The 26,495-nt window shown below is 39.1% G+C and overlaps 1 protein-coding gene and 2 non-coding genes across 3 annotated transcripts; 2 read left to right on the plus strand and 1 right to left on the minus strand.

Annotated features, from left to right (window-relative positions):
- The first annotated feature begins 3,257 nt into the window (after positions 1-3,257).
- Positions 3,258-3,364, plus strand: LOC112726127 (small nucleolar RNA R71). Its single transcript, XR_003165193.1, has one exon. It is a non-coding gene; the product is annotated as a small nucleolar RNA R71 (small nucleolar RNA).
- An 8,007-nt stretch (positions 3,365-11,371) lies between these two features.
- On the minus strand, positions 11,372-11,902 carry LOC140176118 (uncharacterized). Its single transcript, XM_072206000.1, has one exon. The coding sequence runs from the start codon at positions 11,900-11,902 to the stop codon at positions 11,372-11,374; it is 531 nt and encodes a 176-aa protein (XP_072062101.1).
- Positions 11,903-25,555: 13,653 nt separating this feature from the next.
- LOC112725532 (small nucleolar RNA R71) lies at positions 25,556-25,663 on the plus strand. The gene has a single exon (XR_003164635.1). It is a non-coding gene; the product is annotated as a small nucleolar RNA R71 (small nucleolar RNA).
- Positions 25,664-26,495: the final 832 nt, after the last annotated feature.

Raw genomic sequence — 26,495 nt, forward strand, 5'->3', positions numbered from 1 at the left:
GGTTAAACGCCAGAAGTAAGAAAGGCACCAGGAGCATTTCCACGTTTAAGCTCCAGTTTAACCTTAAACTGGAGCTTAAACGTGTTCGACTATTTTTCCTCCTCCAGGGTTACTTCCTTCATTTCCACGTTTAAGCTTCAGTTTAACCTTAAACTGAAGCTTAAACGTGTTCGACCCAATTGCTCCTCCAGGGTTGCTTCCTTCATTTCCACGTTTAAGCTTCAGTTTAGCCTTAAACTGAAGCTTAAACGTGTTCGACCCAATTGCTCCTCCAAGGTTGCTTTCTTCAATTCCACGTTTAAGCTTCAGTTTAAGCCTAAACTGAAGCTTAAACGTGTTCGACTTTTCACACTCCTGGGTTGCTTTCTTCCATTTCCACGTTTAAGTTTCAGTTTAACCTTAAACTGAAACTTAAACTTCAACTTAAACGCCACTTTTTGAAAGAGGTTTCTGGGCCAAATATCTTGAAGTTTAAGTTAGCATTTGAGCACAAACATTAACTTAAACGTATTATGGTATGAAACCCAATTGAATATCATGGTTTATGGGATTGGGCCTGAAGGATTGATGAGTCTGGAGCTTTAATTTGTTGAGTTTTATGTCATTACTTGTTTATCACTAAGTCTGCTCAATGAATGTTACAGAATTGGATCACAGCCTCATCAGGATTATGGACCATAAACCCAAAGCAAAAGGAAATCAGGGAAAGGCCTCAAAGCCCAAGAAACACAACAGAAGCTCAATTTAGAAAGTGTATAAATAGGATAGAATTTAAGTTAGTTGGGATCATCAGGAGAGAACTGGAGATCATTTTCTTTTAGTTTGGTAATTGAATTCAGAGCTATGACTCACTAAACCCCTTTCATTGGGTTAGGGAGCTCTATTGTAATTCAATGAATCAATAATAGTTTTATCTTCTTCTTCAATCTTTTCTCTTGAATTTTGTTAGAAAGCTTCTCGATCTAATTCCATTGGGTAGTTGTCTTGGGAAAGAAACTACCCATAATTGGAATCCTTCGGAACCTTGGGAAAGGAATGGAGGATTCATGCTAGAGAAGCTTTCTCACAGTGAATTGGATTGGGGTTTGGATGGATATTGTGACATGTAATCCTACCAAATTGTGGTTCATGAAACTGTGTGGTATAATCAGTGATCGAGCATCATCTCTTCTTATGAACATTTAAACCAAGGGATTGGGAATTTGTTCGTTTTTAGAGAGAATTGGTGAGCCAAGGGATTGGGATCCAATCATATAAGATTGCCAAGCAAAATTCAATGAATGCATTGGTTGAGGAAGGAATAAAAATGTTTTGATTCGGAGATCTCAATATCTCCTAACACCCAATGAATTCCCCATTTCTGATTTCCACTTTCTCTTTACATTCTGCAACTCAATTCATGCAATCACCCCCATTCCCTTTTAATTTCAGCAATTTAGCTTCTGCTCTTTAATTCATGCAATTTAAGATTCCGCCATTTCAATTTCTTGTCATTTACGTTTCCCGCCAATTTTACATTCCGCAATTCTCATCTAAGTCTTGATTCCGCTCAACTAGACACACTTCTAATCCGAATTGCTCATTCAACCAATCCTTGTGGGATTCGACCTCACTCTATTGTGAGTTTTTACTTGACAATAACCGGTGCACTTGCCGGAAGGAATTTTGCCGATCGTGCAATTTCCTAAATCGTGGCATAACTAGTTTATGCGCATCAGGGCTTTGGTTGACTCTGCTTTGAGAGAAGCTTTTTATGCTTCCTCTCCATGGATGCAGAGAGAGATCCTTGAGTTGTAAACACAAGGTTGTCCTCATTTAATTGAAGGATCAATTCTCCTCTGTCCACATCAATCACAGCTTTTGCTGTGGCCAGGAAAGGTCTTCCTATGATGATGGATTCATCCTCTTCCTTCCCAGTATCCAGGACTATGAAATCAGCAGGGATGTAAAGGCCTTCAACCTTTACTAACACGTCCTCTACTTGTCCATAAGCCTGTTTTCTTGAATTATCTGCCATCTCTAATGAGATTTTAGCAGCTTGCACCCCATAGATTCCCAGTTTCTCTATTACAGAGAGGGGCATGAGGTTTCACACAGAGCCTTAAAGATCATGGTGCCTATGGTACAAGGTATTATGAACTTTCCAGGATCCTGTCTCTTCTGAGGCAATGTCAGTTGATCCAGATCACTTAGTTCATTGATGAACAAGGGAGGTTCATCCTCCCAAGTTTCAATACCAAATAATTTGGCATTCAGCTTCATGATTGCACCAAGAAACTTGGCAGTTTGCTCTTCAGTAATATCCTCATTCTCTTCAGAAGAGGAATACTCATCAGAGCTCATGAAGGGCATAAGGAGGTTCAATGGAATCTCTATGGTCTCTAGATGAGCCTCAGAGTCCTTTGGTTCCTCAGAGGGAAGCTCCTTATTGATCACTGGACGTCCCAGGAGGTCCTCCTCCTTGGGATTCACGTCCTCTCCTTCCCTTGCAGGTTCGGCCATGGTGCTTATGTCAATGGCCTTGCACTCTCCTTTTGGGTTCTCTTCTGTATTGCTTGGGAGAGTACTAGGAGGGATTTCAGTGATCCTCTTACTTAGCTGGCCCACTTGTGCTTCCAAATTTCTAATGGAAGACATTGTTTCATTCATGAAACTTACAGTGGCCTTGGACAGATCAGAGACTAAGTTTGCCAAATTAGAGGTATTTTGTTCAGAATTCTCTGTCTGTTGCTGAGTGGATGATGGAAAAGGCTTGCTATTGCTAAACCTGTTTCTTCCACCATTATTAAAGCCTTGTTGAGGCTTTTGATCCTTCCATGAGAAATTTGGATGATTTCTCCATAATGGATTATAGATGTTTCCATAAGGTTCACCCATATAATTTACCTCTGCTATTGCAGGGTTCTCAGGATCATAAGCTTCTTCTTCAGAAGATGCCTCTTGAGTACTGTTGGATGCAGCTTGCATTTCATTCAGACTCTGAGAAATCATATTGACTTGCTGAGTCAATATTTCTGAGCCAATATGGCATTCAGAGTATCAATCTCAAGAACTCCCTTCTTCATAGGCGTCCCATTATTCACAGGATTCTTTTCAGAAGTGTAAATGAACTGGTTATTTGCAACCATGTCAATGAGTTCTTGAGCTTCTGCAGGCATTTTCTTTAGGTGAATGGATCCACCTGCAGAAGTATCCAATGACATCTTTGATAACTCAGATAAACCATCATAGAATATATCCAGGATGGTCCATTCTGAAAGCATGTCAGAAGGACACTTTTTGGTCAGTCCTTTGTATCTCTCCCAAGCTTCATAGAGGGATTCACCTTCTTTCTGTCTGAAGATTTGAACATCCACTCTAGCTTGCTCAGCTTTTAAGGAGGAAAGAACTTAGCTAAGAAAGCCTTGACCAGCTTATCCCAAGAGTTCAGGCTATCCTTGGGTTGAGAATCCAACCACACTCTAGCTCTGTCTCTTACAGCAAAAGGGAAAAGCATGAGCCTGTAGACTTCAGGATCTACTCCATTAGTCTTAACTGTATCACAGATCTACAAGAATTCAGTTAAGAACTGAAAAGGATCTTCAGATGGAAGTCCATGAAACTTGCAGTTCTGCTGCATCAGAGAAACTAATTGAGGTTTCAGCTCAAAGTTGTTTGCTCCAATGGCAGGAATAGAGATGCTTCTTCCATGTAAATTGGAATTAGGTGCAGTAAAGTCACCAAGCATCCTCCTTGCATTATTATTATTTTCGGCTGCCATCTCCTTTTCCTGTTCGAAGATTTCTGAAAGGTTATCTCTGGATTGTTGTAATTTAGCTTCTCTTAATTTTCTTTTCAGGGTCCTTTCAGGTTCTGGATCTGCTTCAACAAGAATGTTCTTGTCCTTGCTCCTGCTCATATGACAAAGAAGAGGGCACAGAAAAAATAATAATAATAGATTTCCTTTATACCACAGTATAGGGATCCCTTTGTGAGTGGAAGAAAAGAGGGAGATAAAGAATGTAATGTAGTGGAAGAAACACAACTGTGAGGAGGGTAGAGATGTGAGATGAGATGTTAGTAGATGAATAAATAAATAGAATAAGATGGGAGAGGGAGAATTTTCGAAAATAATTTTTGAAAAAGGGTTAGTGATTTTCGAAAATAGTTTTTGAAAAAGGTTAGTAATTTTCGAAAAATTTTGAAATAAAAAATAAAAATAATTAGTTAATTAAAATGAAATTTTTGAAAAAGAGGGAGGATATTTTCGAAAATTAGAGAGAGAGAGAGTTAGTTAGGTGGTTTTGAAAAAGATAAGAAACAAACAAAAAGTTAGTTAGTTAGTTGAAACAAATTTTGAAAAGATGAGAGAAGTTAGGAAGTTAGAAAAGATATTTTGAAATCATATTTTGAAAAAGATAAGATAAGAAGATATTTTTTTAAAAAAGATATGATTGAAATTAGTTTTTTGAAAAAGATTTGATTTTTAAAATCACAATTAATGACTTGATTCACAAGAAATCACAAGATATGATTCTAGAACTTAAAGTTTGAATCTTTCTTAACAAGCAAGTAACAAACTTGAAATTTTTGAATCAAAACATTAATTTGTGATGTTATTTTCGAAAATTTGATATAAAAATAAGAAAAATATTTTTGAAAAATATTTTTGGAATTTTCGAAAATAACTAAGAAATTTGAAAAAGATTTGATTTTTGAAAAAGATTTTGAAAATGATGAGATTTTTAAATTGAAAATTTGATTTGACTTATAAAAACAACTAGATTTTTAAAAATTTTTGAAAAAGTCAAACTTCATTTTCGAATTTGATGAGAGAAAAGAGGGAAATATATTTTTTTTTTGAATTTTTATGATGAGAGAGAAAAACAATGAAAGTGATGCAATGCATGAAGATTTTAGATTAAAACAATGAATGCATGCAAGAATGTTATGAATGTCAAGATGAACACCAAGAACACTTTGAATGTCAAGATGAACACCAAGAACATATTTTTGAAAAAAATTTAATGCAAAGAAAACATGCAAGACACCAAACTTAGAATTCTTTAATGCTTAGACACTAAGAATTCAAGAATGCATATGAAAAACACTAAACAACACAAAACAAAAAATCATCAAGATCAAACAAGAAGACTTTACCAAGAACAACTTGAAGATCATGAAGAACACTATGAATGCATGAAATTTTCGAAAAATGCAAGATGCACATGCAATTGACACCAAACTTATAACATGACTCAAGACTCAAACAAGAAACATGAAATATTTTTGATTTTTTGTGATTTTCTAAATTTTTTGTCTTTTTATTTTATATTTTTCAAAAAATTATTTTGAAAAAGAAAAATAAGGATTCCAAAATTTTTAATATGAATTCCAGGAATCTTATGCTCTAAAGCTCCAATCAAAGGGTCAGGCATGACTTAATAGCCAGCCAAGCTTTAGTATGTAACTCAGACATGACACGCCTAACATACCCTATCCAGAAGGATTGGGCATGGCTCCACTGAGGTGATTAGTTGAAGACCAATCCCAAAGGGGTTTGGATATGGCTTTACAGCTAGCCAGGCTTCAACATGCTTCATGAAACACTAGAATTCATTCTTAAAAATTATGAAGAAAAATATATTTTTGAAAATATTTTTATTTTAAAATTTTTTTTTCGAAAACAGATGAGAAATTTTTGAAAGGTTTTTGAAAAATTTTTGAAAACAAAACAAAAAGAAAATTACCTAATCTGAGCAACAAGATGAACCGTCAGTTGTCCATACTCGAACAATCTCCGGCAACGGCGCCAAAAACTTGGTGCACGAAATTGTGATGTCCAGGCTCAAACTATTCCTGGCACGTGAGCAACTTGGTATGCGTAATCGTGATTACACATTCATAATTTGTCATAACTTCGATACAACTAACCAGCAAGTGCACTGGGTCGTCCAAGTAATACCTTACGTGAGTAAGGGTCGAATCCCACGGAGATTGTTGGTATGAAGCAAACTATGGTCACCTTGCAAATCTCAGTCAGGCAGATATAAATTGATAATGATGTTTTCGAATAATAAATAATAGAATAGGGATAGAGGTACTTATGTAAATCATTGGTAGGAATTTCAGATAAGTGAATGGAGATGCTTTTCGTTCCTCTGAACCTCTGCTTTCCTGCTATCTTCATCCAATCAGTCTTACTCCTTTCCATGGCTGGCTTTCTGTGATACATCACCACTGTCAATGGCTACTTTCGGTCATCTCTCGGGAAAATGATCCAATGCCCTGTCACGGCATGGCTAATCGTCTGGAGGCATCACCCTTGCCAATGGCTTCATCTTATCCTCTCAGTGAATAATATGCTCACGCACCCTGTCACGGCACGGCTATTCATCTGTCGGTTCTCGATCATGCTGGAATAGGATTTACTATCCTTTTGCGTCTGTCACTAACGCCCTGCAATCGCGAGTTAGGAGCTCGTCACAGTCATTCAATCATTGAATCCTACTCGGAATACCACAGACAAGGTTTCGACTTTCCGGATTCTCTTGAATGCCGCCATCATTCTAGCGTACACCACGAAGATTCCGTTTAAGAGATCTAAGAGATATTCATTCTAGCTTATTTCATGTAGAACGGAAGTGTTTGTCAGGCACGTGTTCATAGGGGAGAATGGTGATGAGCGTCACACATAATCATCACCTTCATCACGTTCTTGGGTGCGAATGGATATCTTAGAAGCGAAACAAGATGAATTGAATAGAAAACAGTAGTACTTTGCATTAATCTTTGAGGAACAGCAGAGCTCCACACCTTAATCTATGGAGTGTAGAAACTATACCGTTGAAAATACATAAGTGAAAGGTCCAGGCATGGCCGAGATGGCCAGCCCCCTAAAGCATGATCAATAGTCTCCTAAGATGAATAATGGATTAAAACTGAGACCAAAGATGTCTAATACAATAGTAAAAGGTCCTATTTATAATAAACTAGCTACTAGGGTTTACAGAAGTAAGTAATTGATGCATAAATCCACTTCCGGGGCCCACTTGGTGTGTGCTTGGGCTGAGCTTGAGTGTTGCACGTGTAGAGGTCCTTCTTGGAGTTGAACGCCAGCTTTTGTACCAGTTTGGGCGTTCAACTCTGGTTTTGGCTCCTTTTCTGGCGCTGGACGCCAGATTTGGGCAGAAAGCTGGTGTTGAACGCCAGTTTGCATCATCTATTCTTGGCCAAAGTATGAACTATTATACATTGCTGGAAAGCCCTGGAAGTCTAATTTCCAACGCAATTGGAAGCGCGCCATTCCGAGTTCTGTAGCTCCAGAAAATCCACTTTGAGTGCAGGGAGGTCAGAATCTAACAGCATCAGCAGTCCTTCTTCAACCTCTGAATCTGATTTTTGCTCAAGTCCCTCAATTTCAGCCAGAAAATACCTGAAATCACAAAAAAATACACAAACTCATAGTAAAGTCCCGAAATGTGAATTTAACATAAAAACTAATGAAAACATCCCTAAAAGTAACTAGATACTACTAAAAACATACAAAAAACAATGTCAAAAAGCGTATAAATTATCCGCTCATCAGGTTGCGTTGTAGATATAGTTTCTAAACCGGCAAAAATCCCTTCATACAAACGTGTTGGGTGTCACAAGTAACAAACCCTTTTAAAAATTGTTAACCGAGTATTCGAACCTCGGGTCGTCTTCTCAAGGAACCGTGAGGAAGTATGTTCTTATTATTGGTTATAAGGGTTGTAATTGGGGTTTAGAAGGTGAGAAGCAAGCAATTTAATTGACGAGTGAATTAAATGGCAATTAAAGATAAATAATAACTGTAAAGCAACTTTTAGAAAGGTAGAGAAATTAGAGGTCCAACATAGTTATCTCTCTCAACAATAATGAAAGTTGAATCTAAACTCCACTTGGTCAACCTTTACCAGAGCAAAGGAAAGTCAAGGGACTAATTAAGTTGACCTTTGAGTCCTAATTATTTCCTAAGAGAAGGTTGGGATTATTTAAGTTCAGCTCAATTAGCAAGATAACGAGTATCAATTATGTTGAGTTTAATAACTGTTGAGTTACTAAATTCTTAACCAGAACTAAAAGGAAAGAAAAAGTAAAATTACTGGAATAATAATAAAAATATCCTTAGATGGAAAGCAATGATAACTTAAGTCAAAGAGAACAATCATGAACTGAAAATACCTCAAATATCATTAATTCAAATAACTATCTGTAACACGAAAGAATTCTTAGATCAAATTATAATAATTAATTCAAATGTTGGAATAAATAAATAGAAGTAAAAACTAAAAGAACATTAAACCTGGATCCAGAGTTACTCTCAAAACAAGAAGAAATCCTAAATCCTAAAAGAGAGAGAGAGAAGATCTCCCTCTCAACTAAATCTAAATCATTGAAAGATGAAAATATGCGAGCTCCATTTGAATGGAAGCATTCCCACACTTTATAACCTCTGGTCTATGCTGTCTGTACTTGGATCTGGGCCAAAAAGGGCTTCAGAATTCGCTGGGGGCGTATTCTGTAATTTCTGATGCGTGGCCTCTGTCACGCGTCCGCGTGGGTCATGCGGTCGCGTCAGTCATGCGACCGCGTCATGTGCGCTCTACTCAAGGCGCGGGGTCGTGTCAGTCATGCGGCCGCATCGCTGTTGATTCGTGCTTGGCACGCGATCGCATCATCCATGCGATCGCGTGAACACCAGTTTCTTTAAAGCTCCGTTTTGCTTCCTCCTTCCATTCTAGCATGTTTCCTTTTTCATCCTTTAAGTTGTTCTGCCTTAGAAAATCTGAAACTACTCAACACACTAATCACGGCATCAAATGGAAATAAAGGTAATTAAAATAATTAATTTTTAAAGCTTAGGAAATATGTTTTTTCATTATATGACATAATAAGGAAGAGAAAGTAAAACTATGCAATTAATGTGAATAAGTAGGTGAAGAGTTAAATAAATCACTCTAATTAAGCACAAAAGAACTCATGAAATATGGGTTTATCAGCTGCCCTTCAAGAAAATGTGGTTGTGGGGATGGACGAGATGTTTGAAAATTTGAAAGCCCAAGTCCGAGTTCTTTCTCCCGACCTAGATCTTTTCTTGCTCGGCCAAGACAACATTGTTGTTGATGGGAAGATAGTGTCGGCCCCTGATGAGGATGAGGGGCCTCCTCTCAATCTGAAGACTTCTGCTCCCCAGGTTGGTTAAGCTTCTGAGGTTCGACCCAAGGTTCAGCCCGAGGTCGTCAATGTGGAGCCCTCTCCTTCACCTTCCACTGCTATTCCAGCGGTGCCAGTTTTTGTGCTTCCTTCATCCTCTCCTGTCAAGGGAAAAGATGCTGCTACGGGCGAGGATCTCAATCAACTTCTTGTGGAGGAATCTTAAATTCTCTTTACTTTGTCTTGGATGTTTGGAAGGTCCCGACTTGTGGGTCCTTATAACACTTAATTTTATAATAGTTGATAGGTTCTCTGAACACTTTACTATATATTTTGCTTTCTCCACAATCTATATAAAGTAGCTTTCTTTTTTGTTTTAGTTGCTTTTTTAACAACTTTATGAAAGTAGTTTCAAGCTACCTTCTTTAAGAACCTTTCTACTTTTTAAATCAAGCTAGGTTTTGTATAGTTTTCTTGATTTTAGATTCCGGCAACTTTGTTAGGTTATGAGTTTCCTTTCATAGTCCTGACTTCGAGTAGTCGGTCTTTGTTAAGTTACTTCTACAGCTCATTTTTACTCGGCCTTATGATTGAGGTCTTCTTTCACGAGTTGTTTATATAACTTCTTACATTAATTTATACCTCGTTGCTTCATCTTGCCGATAATCTTGGGCCGGGCAATGATTTTTGTGATTTGTCAAGCTTAAATTAATGCATTTTTACTAGAAAACCTTTGAAGAAAGAAGTAGGAATTTTTATTATAGTCAAAAAGAAAAAATTCCTTTACACAAATCTATGTACTAGGGGTTTGAGTACCCGTAACCCCTGTGATGGTGCAACGTTAAAAAACCCTAGAACCGGGGAAAAAGAGTACACCAGTGCATAAGTTTTGTTGTCTAGCTATAATATTTTCTTAGGTTACATGCATGCCAAGACCTCGGGAGCTCTCGCCCTTGGAGGTCGGATACTTTGTAGTAACCTTTGCTTAAGAACTCGATTGTTTTGTAAGGTCCCTTCCAATTAGCAGCCAGTTTGCCTTCTCCTGATTTCTATACTCTGATGTCATTTCGTATCAGGATTAGGTCGTTGGTGGTGAAGGTCCTCTTGATCACCTTTTGATTGTATCTTAAAGCCATCCTTTGCTTTAGAGCTTCTTCCTTAATCCGGGCTCTTTCTCGGATTTTGGGGGGAAGATCGAGCTCTTCTTTTTGTGCCTGAAAGTTAGCTCTTTCGTTGTAGAATATGACTCTAGGTGATTCTTCAGTTACTTCTATGGGAATCATTACTTCCATACCATAAGTAAGTCGGAAGGGTGACTCCCCGTTGTAGAATGTGGGGTGGTCCGATATGCCCACAAGACTTGAGGGAGCTCGTCAGCCCAAGCCCTTTCGCATCTTGTAATCTACATTTTAACCCGACAGTATAACTTTGTTGGCGGCTTCATAGGGGTGCTCTACTGATGTGAACTGATGTTTTATTTTTAGGTTGGCCACCAGGTTCCTGAAGGTTGAGTCGGTGAATTGAGTCCCATTGTCCGTGGTGATGGAGTGGAGAACTCCAAACCTTGTGACAATATTCTTATACAAAAGTTTCCAACTTCTCTGGGCGGTAATAGTTGCTAAGGGCTTTGCTTCAATCCATTTGGTGAAATAATCAATTATTACTATGAGGTGTTTGACTGTCCTGATGCTTGTGGAAATAGTCCGAGCATATCGAGACCCCATTTTGCAAATAGCCATGGTGAAGTAACGCTGATAAGCTCCTTAGGTGGCGCGATGTGGAAGTTGGCATGTTTTTGGCAAGGTGGGAACTTCTTAACAAACTCAGTCGCTTGCCTTTGTAAGGTCGGCCAAAATAAGCCAGCTCGGATCACCTTTTTGGCCAGTGACTGAGCTCCCAAATGATTTTCACATATACCACTGTGTACATTCTCTAAGACTTCCTTCGTATTGGAGGTCGGAACGCATTTCAAGATGGGTGTTGAGATTCCTCTTTTGTATAGAATATTGTAGACCAATGTGTAATTTTACACCTCTTTTACGAGCCTTTTGGCTTCTTTTTCATTCTTGGAGAGGACGTCAAATTTGAGGTAGTTGCAAGGAGTCATCCATCCTAGATTTTGATTGGATATAGTCAATACCTCTGAATTATCCTCCTATTTTGATATTGATGGTGTTTGCAGAGTCTCCTAAATAAGACTTCCATTGTTGCCTCATGGCATGGTGCTGGCTAATTTGAAGAGGGCAACAGCTTGGGCATTGGATTCCCGGGCTATATGTCGGATCTCTCCTTCTAAAAAGTGTGTCAGTTGCTCTCGGCCTTCGTCTAAGTACTTCTTCATAGTGGGATCATTGGCTTTATAGGTGCCGTTAATTTGCAAAGTTATTACTTGCGAGTCGCTGAACACTATCAATCTTTCTTCCCCGACTTCTTTGGCCAGCTTCAAGCCAGCGAGTAAGGCCTCGTACTCTGCTTGGTTGTTAGAAGTAGGAAACTCGAACCTTAGGGAGAGTTCTATCCGAGTCCCTTGATCACTTTTTAAAATGACACCTGCCTCACTTTTGGCTTTGTTTGATGACCCATCTACATATAGGCTCCATGTAGTTGGATCTCCTGGGCTTTCTGTGTACTCAGCGACAAAGTAAGTAAGATATTGTGACCTAATTAAAGTCTGAGCTTCGTACTTTAGGTCGAACTCGGATAGTTCTACAGCCCATTGTAGCATCTGACCTGTCAAGTCCATCTTTTGTAAAATATGTTTCATTGATTGATTAGTGCGGACTTTGATGGTATGAGCCTGGAAGTAAGGTCGGAGTCTTCGAGATGTGAGGATAAGGGCATAAGCAAACTTTTCTATCTTTCGATAGTTCAACTCTGCCCTCTATAGGGCTTTGCTGACGAAATAGATAGGTTGCTGACCCTTTTCATCTTCTCGGATCAGGGATGATGCTATAGCTCAGCTTCCTACTACCAAGTACAGCACAAGCTCTTCCCCTTTGATAGGTCGGGTAAGTATGGTGGACTGTCCTAGAAATGCCTTGAAGTCCTGAAAGGCTTGCTCACATTCTGGGGTCCACTCAAATTGCTTCCCTTTTCTTAGGATTGAGTATAAGGGAAGTGATTTCAGAGCTACTCTGGCTAGGAATCGGGATAGAGTTGCCAACCTTCCATTGAATTGTTGGACCTCTTTAACACAAGTCGGACTCTTCATGTTGAGTATAGCCTGATATTTGTCTGGTTTTGCTTCTATACTTCTTTGGGTTAAGATGAAGCCCAATAACTTTCTTGCTTCTACTGCGAAGGTACATTTTGAGGGGTTCAACCACATCTCATGCTTCCTTATTATGGAGAGTACCTCAGAGAGATCGGACAACAATATTGCATTCTCTTTGGTTTTGACAAGCATGTCGTCTACGTACAGCTTCCATGAGTTTTTTCAGGTGAGAGGAAAATACTTTGTTCATTAGTCACTGGTATGTAGCCCCCACATTTTTTAACCTAAAAGGCATTACTATATAGCAATAGTTTGCTTTTAGATTTTTGAAGGAGGTTTTTTCCTGATCTGGCTTGTACATCGGTATTTGGTTGTATCATGAGTAAGCGTCTAAAAGGATAGATATCGGTAGCCTAAGGCTGAGTCAACCAGAGCGTCAATGCTAGGGAAATGGTATGGGTCCTTGGGACAAGCTTTGTTGAGGTCGGTGCAGTCTACACACATCCTCCACTTTCTGTTTTGTTTCTTGACCAAAACGACGTTAGCTAGCCACAATGGATAATTTATTTCCCTTATGATTTATGAATCCTGCTTCCAGTAAGGCTTGTACTTGCTCCTCCACGACCTGTGTCCTTTCTGGTCTGAGCTTCCGACGCTTTTTTTGAATAAGTCGGGAGTCCGGGTATACTGCGAGTTTAAGGGACATCAGGTTGGCATCTATGCCAGGCATGTTGGAGGCTTTCCAGGCGAAGAGGTCGGAATTATTCCTTAATAGTTCAATGAGCTGTTCCTTCAAGTTTTTCTCCAGGTTAGTGCCGATATTTGTTGTTTTATCGGGGTGGTCTCCGATTTGTACTTCCTCTGCCTTGCCTCCAGGTTGGGGTCGCAATTCTTCTCGAGTTCGGACTCCTCCCAGTTCAATTGTGTTGACCTCTTTGCCCCCAGAACTGCCTTTTAAATTAAGGCTTTCATTGTAGAATTTACTTGCTAGCTTTTGGTCCCCTTAATAGTGGCAATTCCTTCCGCTGTGGGAAACTTCATACAAAGGTGGGGTGTCGAGACAATTGTTGCAAGTCAATTCAAGGTGGTCCGACCTACTAAGGCATTGTATGCCAAGGTTACATCAACCACAATATAAATGATGCTTAATGTCTTCGACCTTGCACCGTTTCTAAAGGTGGTGTATAAGGAGATATACCCAAGGGATCGGATTGGCATATCTCCTAATCCAAAGAGGTTGTCTGGATAGGCTTTTAGGTCTTTTTCTTCCAACCCAAGTTTGTCGAAGGCAGGTTTAAATAGGATGTCCGCAAAGCTACCCTGGTCTATCAAGGTTCTATAGAGGTTTGCATTCGCGAGAATCATTGTTATCACTACAGGATCATCATGCCCAGGTGTTATCCCTTGGGCGTCATCTTTAATGAACGAGATGGTAGGTAAGTCGGGTAGTCTATTTTCCTTCCTGACTTAGTATACCTCATTGAGATGCCTTTTTCGTGATGATTTTGACATTCCTTCTCCAGCAAACCCTCTATTGATCATGTGTATATGTCTCTTTGGGGTCTGAGGTGGACGCTCTTGTCGTCCTTCCTCGTCTTCCCTCCTTCTCTTCCTCGGGTTGCCTGATCTATCGACCAAGTACCTGTCTAGCCGGCCTTCTTTGGCGAGCTTTTCTATGACATTTTTCAAGTCGTAACATTCGTTGGTGGAATGTTTGTAGAGCTTACGGTACTCACAGTATTCTGTCTGACTTCCTGCCTTCTTGTGCTTGATTGGACGAGGAGGTGGGAGCTTCTCTGTGTGGCATATTTCCCTATAAATGTCCACTAAAGAGACTTTAAGGGGAGTGTAATTATGATATCTTCGAAGCTTTTCTGGGTTTGGTTCTTCCTTTTTTTGGGTTCTTTTTCCTTTTCTCGAGGTAGATAGGGCAGATTGGGTCGTGGGAAAGGTTCCCTCAGTCGGGAATTCTCCTCCATGTTAATGTACTTCTCTGCTCTTTCTTGGACTTCATTCAGAGAAACTGGGTGCCGCTTGGATATTGACTGAGAGAATGACTCTCTAAGGCCATTGACTAAGCCCTTGATCACAGCTTCAGTGGGTAGATTTTGAATCTCCAAGCATGCCTTGTTGAACCTTTCAATGTAATCTCAAAGGGTTTTTCTGACCTCTTGTTTAACTTCTAACAAGCTTGGGGTGTGTTTTTTTATCCTATTGAATGGAGAATCTGGTCAAAAACTTCCTTGCCAGGTCATCGAAGCTAGTTACCGACCTAAGGATAAGTTATCAAACCACTTCATTGCTGCTTTGCTCAAAGTGGTCAGGAAAGCTTTGCAACGGGTGGCGTCGGAGGCGTCAGCTAGGTACATCCGGCTTTTAAAGTTGATGAGATGATGTCTTGGATTGGTCATCCCGTCATAGAGATCCATATTGGGTTTTGAAGTTCCTAAGAACTTTAGCCCGCATAATCTCTTCTATGAATGGGTCTTCTCCACCTAGGGGGCTTTCTTCTCGATCTGTTTGATTACTTCGGTTTCGAAGGTAGGCCTCCAACATCAAGAGTTTTTTTTATAGCTCCCTTCGTCGTCTTACTTCTCTTTGTAGTTCCCGCTCTGCTTTCCGTTGTCGTTCAGCCTTGTGCTCCAGCTGTTCTAGTCGATTCCGTTGACCATGGACTAGGCCTAATATCTCTGCTGTTTGAGGAGGCTCCTCGTCTTCAAGATGGTAGATCTCCAAGTGGATTTTCCTTGAGTGGGGGTTTCCCGATGGCCTTTCCCCATGAGGACCATGTGTTTGGTGTGGTAGAGGGATTATTGATGAGCGGATAATTTATACCCTTTTTGGCATTGTTTTTACATAGTTTTTAGTATGTTTTAGTTACTTTTTATTATATTTTTATTAGTTTTTATTCAAAAATCACATTTCTGGACTTTACTATGAGTTTGTGTGTTTTTCTATGATTTCAGGTATTTTCTGGCTGAAATTGAGGGACCTGAGCAAAAATCTGATTCAGAGGCTGAAAAAAGACTGCAGATGCTGTTGGATTCTGACCCTCCTACACTCGAAGTAGATTTTCTGGAGCTACAGAAGCCCAATTGGCATACTATTAATTGCGTTGGAAATTAGAGATCATGAGCTTTCCAGAAATATATAATAGTCTATACTTTGCCCGAGATTTGATGGCCCAAACTGGCGTCCAAAGCCAGCCTAAAACTTTCTGGCGTAAAATGCCCAAACTGGCACCAGAGTTGGAGTTAAACGCCCAAACTGGCACCCAAGCTGGCGTTTAACTCCAAGAACAGCCTATGCATGTGAAAGCTTCAATGCTCAGCCCAAGCACACACCAAGTGGGCCCTGGAAGTGGATTTCTGCACTATCTGCACTTAGTTACTTATTTTCTATAATCCCTAGTAGCTAATTTAGTATAAATAGCACTTTTTACTATTGTATTCGCATACTTTATCATCACATCACGTTTTGGAGGCTGGCCTCACGGCCATGCCTAGACTTTTTTCACTTATGTATTTTCTACGGTGGAGTTTCTACACCCCATAGATTAAGGTGTGAAGCTCTGTTGTTCTTCATGAATTAATGCAAGTACTATTATTTTTCTATTCAATTCACGCCTACTTCTTCTCTAAGATACTCACTTGTACTTCAATCTGGAGAATGATATCATCCGTGACACTCATCATTATTCTCAATTTTATGAACGTGTGACTGACAACCACTTCCGTTCTATCTGAGCTCAACGTAGTCATTGGGCGACAACTTGAGTGCGTATCTCTTGGATATCTAATACACGGATCGAGTCCGTGAGATTAGTATCTTCGTGGTATAGGCTAGAACCAATTGGTAGCATTTTTGGGATCCGGAAAGTCTAAACCTTGTCTGTGGTATTCCGAGTAGGATCTGGGAAGGGATGATTGTGACGAGCTTCAAACCTACGAATGTTGGGCACAAGTGACAGTGTGCAAAAGGATCAATGGATCCTATTCCGACGCTAGCGGGAACCGACAGATGATTAGCCATGCGGTAGCTGTACCTGGTATTTTTTATCCGAGATGAGAAATATGACAGTTGATTAGCCATGCAGAAATCGTAGAGGACCATTTTCACTGAGAAGATCCTACAGCTTGCCATGGAAGGAAGTAACGCATGGTTGGAAGAAGACAATAGGAAAGCAGAGGTTCAGAAGCAACAAAGCATCTCCAGACGCTTATCTGAAATTCCCACCAATGAACTACATAAGTACCCTTATCTTATTTTATGTTTTATTTCTTTTAATTATCAAAACCTTATAACCATTTGAATCCGCCTGACTGAAATTTACAAGATGACCATAGCTTGCTTCAAGCCGACAATCTCCGTGGGATCGACCCTTGCTCACATAAGGTATTACTTGGACAACACAGTGCACTTGCTGGTTAGTTGTGCGGAGATGTGAAAAGTGTGAATCACGATTTCCCACACCAAGTTTTTGGCACCGTTATCGGGGATTGTTCGAGTTTGGACAACTGACGGTTCATCTTGTTGCTTAGATTAGGTAATTTTATTTTATGTTTTAGCTTTTTATTTTTATTTTCAAAAAATTCAAAAAAAAAAATAAAAAAATAATAATAATATAGTTTTCGAAAAATACAAAAAAATTAATAAAACCATAAAAACCAAAAATTTTATGTTTCTTGTTTGAGTCTAGTGTCAAATTTTAAGTTCGGTGTCATTTGCATCTTTTTAAATTTTCTTAAAATTTTCGAAAATTCATCATGTGTTCTTCATTGATCTTCAAATTGTTCTTGATGATTTTCCTTGTTTGATCTTTAATTTTTCTTGTTTTGTGCCTTTTCTTATTTTTCATATGCATTTTAGAATTATTAGTGTCTAAAGTTTAAAAATTTTTAAGTTTGGTGTCTTGCATGTCTTTATTTTCTTAAAATTTTTTAAAAAATATGTTCTTGATGTTCATCATGATCTTCAAAGTGTTCTTGGTGTTCATCTTAACATTCAAAGTGTTCTTGCATGCATTAGTTGTTTTGATCTTAATTTTTTATGTTTTGTTTCATTTTGATGTTTTTCTCTCTCCTTATTAAAAATTCAAAAATAAAAAATAATATATTTCCCTTATTTTACTCATAAATTTCGAAATTCTAGATTAATATAGCCAAATTTTTTTTAGTTTAGTTGTTTCTTATTAGTCAAGTCATAATTTCAAATTAAAAATTCTATCTTTTCAAATCTTTTTCAAAATGAAATCTTTTTCATTTTTCTTTCATGTTTTTCGAAAATTCTAAAATTAATTTTCAAAATCTTTTTCTTATTTTATTTCATATTTTCAAAATTATTGCTAACATTTAATGTTTTGAGTCAAAAAATTTTCAAGTTGTTACTTGCCTATTAAGAAAGGATCAATCTTTAAATTCTAGAATCATATCTTTTAGTTTCTTGTTAGTCAAGTAATCAACTTTATTTTCAAAAATCAAATCTTTTTAATTTCCTTTTCAAATCTTTTTCAAAATAGATTTCAATCATATCTTTTTCAAAATTTAATTTCAAAATCCTTTTCTAACTTCTTATCTTTTCAAAATTAATTTTCAAATCTTTTTCAATTAACTAATTGACTCTTTGTTTGTTTTACTATTTCTTATCTTTTTCAAAACCACCTAACCATTTTTCTCTCTCTCTAATTTTCGAAAACCACTAACAATTTTTTCAAAATTCTTTTTTTAACTAATTGTTTTAAATTCTAATTTTATTTTATTTTTTTAATAAATTCGAATTCTAACTCATAAATAAAATAAAAAATAAAAATATTTTCCTTCTCCCTCTTTTTAAAATTCGAAATTCTTCTCTCTCTCATCTCCTTCTATTTATTTTATTTAATTACTAACACTTCTATTCTGATTAAAATTCGAACCCTCTCCTTCTCTCTGTGTTCGAATTCTCTTCATTCTCTCTCTACCTCATTCTTCTACTCTTCTACTCACATAAAGAAATCTCTATATTGTGACATAGAGGATTCTTCTTCTTTTTCTGTTCTCTTCTTTTTCGTATGAGCAGAAACAGAGATAAAGACATTCTTGTTGAAACTGATCCTGAACCTGAAAGGACTCTGAAGAGGAAGCTAAGAGAAGCTAAAGCACAATACTCCAGAGAGGACCTGACAGAAATTTTTGAAAAAGAGGTAGACATGGCAGCCGAACCCAACAACAATAGTGGAGATGCAAGGAAGGTGCTTGGTGACTTTACTGCACCAACTTCCAACTTCAATGGAAGAAGTGAATTACATGGGAGAATCCTATGGAAACACTTACAATCTTTCATGGAGGAATCATCCTAATTTCTCATGGAAGGATCAACAGAAGCCTAATCAAAGCTTCAATAATAATAATGGTGGGAGAAATAGGTTTGGCAATAGCAAGCCTTCTCCATCACCTTCTGAACAACAGACAGAGAATTCTAAGCAGAGCCTCTCTGACTTAGTGGTGCACAAAATTGTGATCTCAGGCAACGGCAGCAAAAACTCTGTACGCACGTCTTAATAAATTGTTTTTCATTCACAACTTCGATACAACTAACCAGCAAGTGCACTGGGTCGTCCAAGTAATAAACCTTACGTGAGTAAGGGTCGATCCCACGGAGATTGTTGGTATGAAACAAGCTATGGTCACCTTGTAGATCTCAGTCAGGTGGATATAAAATAGTTATGGAGTTTTCAAAAATATATAATAAAATAAACAGAGAGTAAAGATAGAAATACTTATGTATATCATTGGTGAGAATTTCAGATAAAGGTATAGAGATGCGTTTGTTCCTCTGAACCTCTACTTTCCTGCTGTCTTCATCCAATCAGTCTTACTCCTTTCCATGGCTGGCTTTATGTAAGGACATCACCGTTGTCAATGGCTACTTTTTATCCTCTTTGGAAAATGGTCCAATGCACTGTCACTGCATGGCTAATCGTCTGGAGGCATCACCCTTGTCAATGGCTGCATCCCATCCTCTTGTGAAAATGGTCCAAATGCTCTGTCACAGCACAGCTAATCATCTGAGGTTCTCGATCATACTAGAATAGGATTCACCCTCCTTTTGCGTCTGTCACTACGCCCAGCACTCACGAGTTTGAAGTTCGTCACAGTCATTCAATCTCAGAGTCCTACTCGGAATACCACAGACAAGGTTTAGACTTTCCGGACTCTCATGAATGCCGCCATCAATCTAGCTTATACCACGAAGATTCTGATTAAGAGATCCAAGAGATACTCATTCAATCTAAGGTAGAACGGAAGTGGTTGTCAGGCACGCGTTCGTGGGGGAATGATGATGATTGTCATGTTCATCACATTCAGGTTGAAGTGCGAATGAATATCTTAGAAGCGGAATAAGTTGAATTGAATAGAAAACAGTAGTACTTTGCATTAATCTTTGAGGAACAGCAGAGCTCCACACCTTAATCTATGGAGTGCAGAAACTCTACCGTATGAAAATACATAAGTGATAATGGTCCAGGCATGGCCGAATGGCCAGCCCCCATGAAAGTCTAAGTAGAATAAAACTGATCAAAGATGTCTAATACAATAGTAAAAAGTCCTATTTATACTAAACTAGTTACTAGGGTTTACAGAAGTAAGTAATTGATGCATAAATCCACTTCCGGGGCCCACTTGGTGTGTGCTTGGGCTGAGCTTGAATGTTACACGTGTAGAGGTCAATCTTGGAGTTGAACGCCAGTTTGTAACGTATTTCTGGCGTTCAACTCTGGCTTGTGACGTGTTTCTGGCGTTTAACTCCAGACAGCAGCGTAGAACTGGCGTTCAACGCCCTTTTACGTCATCTAAACTCGGCCAAAGTATGGACTATTATATATTGCTGGAAAGCCCTGGATGTCTACTTTCCAACGCAATTAAAAGCGCGCCATTTTGAGTTCTGTAGCTCCAAAAAATCCACTTTGAGTGCAGGGAGGTCAGAATCCAACAGCATCAGCAGTCCTTCTTCAACCTCTGAATCTGATTTTTGCTCAAGTCCCTCAATTTCAGCCAGAAAACACCTGAATTCATAGAAAAACACACAAACTCATAGTAAAGTCCAGAAATGTGAATTTAACATAAAAACTAATGAAAACATCCCTAAAAGTAACTAGATTCTACTAAAAACATACTAAAAACAATGCCAAAAAGCGTATAAATTATTCGCTCATCACAACACCAAACTTAAATTGTTGCTTGTCCCCAAGTAACTGAAAATAAAATAGGATAAAAAGAAGAGAATATACTATAAATTCCAAACTATCAATGAAACATAGCTCCAATCAGATGAGCGGGACTTGTAGCTTTTTGCCTCTTGAATAGTTTTGGCATCTCACTTTATCCATTGAGGTTCAGAATGATTGGCATCTATAGGAACTCAGAGTTCAGATAGTGTTATTGATTCTCCTAGTTCAGTATGTTGATTCTTGAACACAGCTACTTTATGAGTCTTGGCCATGGCCCTAAGCACTTTGTTTTCCAGTATTACCACCGGATACATAAATGCCACAGATACATAACTGGGTGAACCTTTTTCAGATTGTGACTCAGCTTTGCTAAACTCCCCAATTAGAGGTGTCCAGGGTTCTTAAGCACACTCTTTTTTTGCTTTGGACCTTGACTTTAACTGCTCAGTCTCAAGTTTTCACTTGACACCTTCACGCCACAAGCACATGGTTAGGACAGCTTGGTTTAGCCGCTTAGGCCAGGATTTTATTCCTTTAGGCCCTCCTATCGACTGACGCTCAAAGCCTTGGGATCCTTTTTATTTACCCTTGCCTTTTGGTTTTATGGGTTACTGACTTTTTGCTCTTGCCTCTTGGTTTTAAGAGCTTTTGGCTTTTTCTGCTTGCTTTTTCTCTCTTTTTTCTCTCTTTTTTTTCGCTATTTTTTTCTGCAAGCTTTTGTATTCACTGCTTTTTCTTGCTTCAAGAATCATTTTTATGATTTTTCAGATTATCAAATAACATGTCTCCTTGTCATCATTCTTTCAAGAGCCAACATATTTAACATTCATGAACAACAACTTCAAAAGACATATGCACTGTTCAAGCATTCATTCAGAAAACAAGAAGCATTGTCACCACATCAAAATAATTAAACTAAGTTCAAAGATAAATTCGAAACTCATGTACTTCTTGTTCTTTTGAATTAAAACATTTTTCATTTAAGAGAGGTGATGGATTCATAGGACATTCATAACTTTAAGACATAGTTACTAATTACTAATGATCATGTAATAAGACACAAACTTAGATAAGCACTTAACATAGAGAACGAAAAACAGAGAATGTAAGAACAAGGAATGAGTCCACCTTAGTGATGGTGGCGTTTCCTTCTTGAGGAACCAATGATGTTTTTGAGCTCTTCTATGTCTCTTCCTTGTCTTTGTTGCTCCTCCCTCATTGCTTTTTGATCTTCTCTAATTTCATGAAGGATGATAGAGTGCTCTTGATGTTCCACCCTTAATTGTCCCATGTTGGAACTTAATTCTCCTAGGGAGGTGTTGATTTGCTCCCAATAGTTTTGTGGAGGAAGATGCATTTGAGGCATCTCCGGGATCTCATGGTGATGAGCTTCATGCATCTCTTGAGATCCATGAATGGGCTCTCTTACTTGCTCCATCCTTTTCTTAGTGATGGGCTTCTTTTCCTCAATGGGAATGTCTCCTTCTATGGAAGCTCCAGCTAAGTAACATAGATGGCAAATAAGATGAGGAAAAGCTAGCCTTGCCCAGGGAGAGGACTTTTCGGCTATTTTGTAGAGTTCAAGGGAGATGACTTCATGAACTTCTACTTCCTCTCCAATCATGATGCTATGAATCATAATGGCCCGATCCACAGTAACTTCAGATCGGTTGCTAGTGGGGATGATGGAGCGTTGGATGAACTCTAATCATCCTCTAGCTACAGGCTTGAGGACCAATCTTCTTAGTTGAACCGGCTTGCCTTTGGAGTCAATCTTCCATTGAGCTCCTTCCACACATATGTCCATGAGGACTTGGTCCAACCTTTGATTAAAGTTGACCCTTCTAGTGTAGGGGCGTGCATCTCCTTGCATCATAGGCAAGTTGAATGCCAACCTCACATTTTCCGGACTCAAATCTAAGTATTTTCCCCGAACCATTGTAATATAATTCTTTGGATTCGGGTTCTTACTTTGATCATGGTTCTTAGTGATCCATGCATTGGCATAGAACTCTTGAACCATTAGGATGCCGACTTGTTGGATGGGGTTTGTTAGAACTTCCCAACCTCTTCTTTGGATTTCATGTCGGATCTCCGGATACTCATTTCTCTTGAGCTTGAAAGGGACCTCGGGGATCACTTTCTTCTTGGCCACAACATCATAGAAGTGGTCTTGATGAGCTTTGGAGATGAACCTTTCCATCTCCCATGACTCGGAGGTGGAAGCTTTTGTCTTTCCTTTCCCTTTTCTAGAGGATTCTCCGGTCTTAGGTGCCATCAATGGTAATGGAAAAACAAAAAGCTTATGCTTTTACCACACCAAACTTAGAATATTACTCGCCCTCGAGCAAGAGAAGAAAGAATAGATGAAGAAGAAGAAGAAGAAAATATGAAGGAGAGGAGGAAAAGGTGTATTCGGCCAAGAAGAGAAGAGAGGGTTGTGTTGTGTGAAAATGAGGAAGAATGGAGGGCTTATATAGGGAAGGGAGGGGGGGTAAGGTTCGGCCATAAGGGTGGGTTTTGGGTGGGAAATTGATTTTGAATTTTGAAGGTAGGTGGGGTTTATGAGGTAGGTTTATGGGGAAGAGTGGATGGATGTGAGTGGTGAAGTAGTGATAGGGAAGAGAGATTGAGGTGATTGGTGAAGAGTTTTGGGGAAGAGTGTTTATGGGATTGTGTGAAAGAGGGGTGAGAAGAAGTGAGTGGAGGTAGGTGGGGATCCTGTGGGGTTCACAGATCCTGAGGTGATCCTGTGGGGTCCACAGATCCTGAGGTGTTCAAGGATTTATAACCTTGCACCAAATTAGGCATGCAATATACCCTTGCACACAACTCTGGGCGTTCAACGCCAGATTGGTGCTTGTTCTGAGCGTTGAACGCCCATTTGTTGCCCATTTCTGGCGTTGAACGCCAAAACTATGCTTGTTCTGGGCGTTCAGCGCCAGCTCTTCTCCAGGGTGCAATTCTGGCGCTCAAACGCCCAGATGCTGCCCATTTTGGGCGTTCAGCGCCAGAACCATGCTCTGTTCTGGCGTTGAACGCCAGCCAAATGCTTCTTACTGGCGTTTAAACGCCAGTAAGGTCTTCCTCCAGGGTGTGATTTTTTTTCTGCTGTTTTTTATTCCGTTTTCAATTTTTATATTTATTTTGTGACTCCACATGATCATGGACCTAATAAAACATGAAAAACAATGAAAATAAAAATTAGATAAATAAAAATTGGGTTGCCTCCCAACAAGCGCTTCTTTAATGTCAATAGCTTGACAGTAGGCTCTCATGGAGCCTCACAGATGTTCAGAGCATTGTTGAAACTCCCCAACACCAAACTTAGAGTTTGGATATGGGAGTTCAACACCAAACTTAGAGTTTGGTTGTGGCCTCCCAACACCAAACTTAGAGTTTGACTGTGGGGGCTCTGGTTGACTCTGTTTTGAGAGAAGCTTACTGTGCCTCTTTTCCATGTTTACAGAAGGATGTCCTTGAGTTTTAAACTCAAAGGAGTCCCCATTCAATTGAAGGACTAATTTGCCTCTGTCAACATCAATCACAGCTCTTGCTGTGGCTAGGAAGGGTCTTCCAAGGATGATGGATTCATCCTCATCCTTCCCAGTATATACGACTATGAAATCAGCAGGGATGTAAAGGCCTTCAACCTTTACTAACACGTCCTCTACTTGTCCATAAGCCTGTTTTCTTGAATTGTCTGCCATCTCTAATGATATTTTAGCAGCTTGCACCCCAAAGATTCCCAGTTTCTCTATTACAGAGAGGGGCATGAGGTTTATCCCTGAACCAAGGTCACACAGAGCCTTCTCAAAGGTCATGGTGCCTATGGTACAAGGTAACAGGAACTTTCCAGGATCCTGTTTCTTCTGAGGCAATCTCAGTTGATCCAATGCATTTAGTTTATTGGTGAACAAGGGAGGTTCATCTTTCCAAGTCTCAATACCAAATAAATTGGTATTCAGCTTCATGATTGCACCAAGGAACTTGGCAACTTGCTCTTCAGTAACATCTTCATTCTCTTCAGAAGAAGAATACTCATCAGAGCTCATGAATGGCATAAGGAGGTTCAATGGAATCTCTATGGTCTCTAGATGAGTCTCAGATTCCTTTGGTTCCTCAGAGGGAAGCTCCTTATTGATCACTGGACGTCCCAGGAGGTCTTCCTCCTTGGGATTCATGTCCTTCTCCTCTCTTGTGGGTTCGGCCATGATGGTTAATTCAATGGCCTTGCACTCTCCTTTTGGATTTTCTTCTGTATTGCCTGGGAGAGTACTAGGAGGGATTTCAGTGATCCTTTTACTCAGCTGGCCTACTTGTGCCTCCAAATTTTTAATTGAGGACCTTGTTTCATTCATGAAACTTACAGTGGCCTTAGATAGATCAGAGACTAAGTTTGCTAAATTAGAAGTATTTTGTTCAGAGTTCTCTGTCTGTTGCTGAGTGGATGATGGAAAAGGCTTGCTATTGCTAAACCTGTTTCTTCTACCATTATTAAAGCCTTGTTGAGGCTTTTGATCCTTCCATGAGAGATTTGGGTGATTTCTCCATGAGGGATTATAGGTGTTTCCATATGGTTCACCCATGTAATTCACCTCTGCTATTGCAGGGTTCTCAGGATCATAAGCTTCTTCTTCATAAGAAGCCTCTTGAGTACTGTTGGGTGCAGCTTGCATTCCATTCAGACTCTGAGAAATCATATTGACTTGCTGAGTCAATATTTTATTCTGAGCCAATATGGCATTCAGAGTATCAATTTCAAGAACTCCCTTCTTCTGAGGCGTCCCATTGCTCACAGGATTCCTCTCAGAAGTGTACATGAACTGGTTATTAGCAACCATATCAATGAGTTCTTGAGCTTCTGCAGGCGTTTTCTTTAGGTGAATAGATCCACCTGCAGAAGTATCCAATGACATCTTAGCTAATTCAGACAGACCATCGTAGAATATATCCAGGATGGTCCATTCTGAAAGCATGTCAGAAGGATACTTTTTGGTCAGTTGCTTGTATCTCTCCCAAGCTTCATAGAGGGATTCACCTTCTTCCTGTCTGAAGGTTTGAACATCCACTCTAAGCTTGCTCAGCTTTTGAGGAGGAAAGAACTTGGCTAAGAAAGCTGTGACCAGCTTATCCCAAGAGTTCAGGCTATCTTTGGGTTGAGAGTCCAACCACACTCTAGCTCTGTCTCTTACAGCAAAAGGGAAAAGTATGAGCCTGTAGACTTCAGGATCTACTCCATTAGTCTTAACAGTATCACAGATCTGCAAAAATTCAGTTAAGAACTGAAAAGGATCTTCAGATGGAAGTCCATGAAACTTGCAGTTTTGCTACATCAGAGAAACTAATTAAGGTTTCAGCTCAAAATTGTTTGCTCCAATGGTAGGGATGGAGATGCTTCTTCCATGTAAATTGGAATTAGGTGCAGTAAAGTCACCAAGCATCCTCCTTGCATTATTATTATTTTCGGCTGCCATCTCCTCTTCTTGTTCGAAAATTTCTGAAAGGTGCTTGCTGGATTGTTGTAATTTAGCTTCTCTTAGTTTCCTCTTCAGAGTCCTTTCAGGTTCTGGATTTGCTTCAATAAGAATATTCTTGTCCTTGCTCCTGCTCATATGAAAAAGAGGGACAGAAAAACAATAATAATAGGGGTCCTTTTTACCACAGTATAGAGGTCCCTGTGTGAGTAGAAGAAAAGAATAAGAAAAGAATGTAATGTAAAGAAAGAAACACAAGGGTGAGGAGAGCAGAGATGTGAGATGAAGAGAAGTGTTAGTAGATGAATAAATGAATAGAATGAGATGAGAGAGAAAGGGGATTTTCGAAAATAATTTTTGAAAAAGAGTTAGTGATTTTCGAAAATAGTTTTTGAAAAAGGTTAGTAATTAAAATAATTAGTTAATTAAAAAGAAA

The sequence above is a fragment of the Arachis hypogaea genome, chromosome 11, assembly GCF_003086295.3.
Source record: "Arachis hypogaea cultivar Tifrunner chromosome 11, arahy.Tifrunner.gnm2.J5K5, whole genome shotgun sequence".
Taxonomy (NCBI): domain Eukaryota; kingdom Viridiplantae; phylum Streptophyta; class Magnoliopsida; order Fabales; family Fabaceae; genus Arachis; species Arachis hypogaea.

Coding starts and splice junctions, on each gene's coding strand:
- LOC140176118 (XM_072206000.1), bottom strand. CDS start 11,902: ATGGACTTGACAGGTCAGATGCTACAATGGGCTGTAGAACTATCCGAG.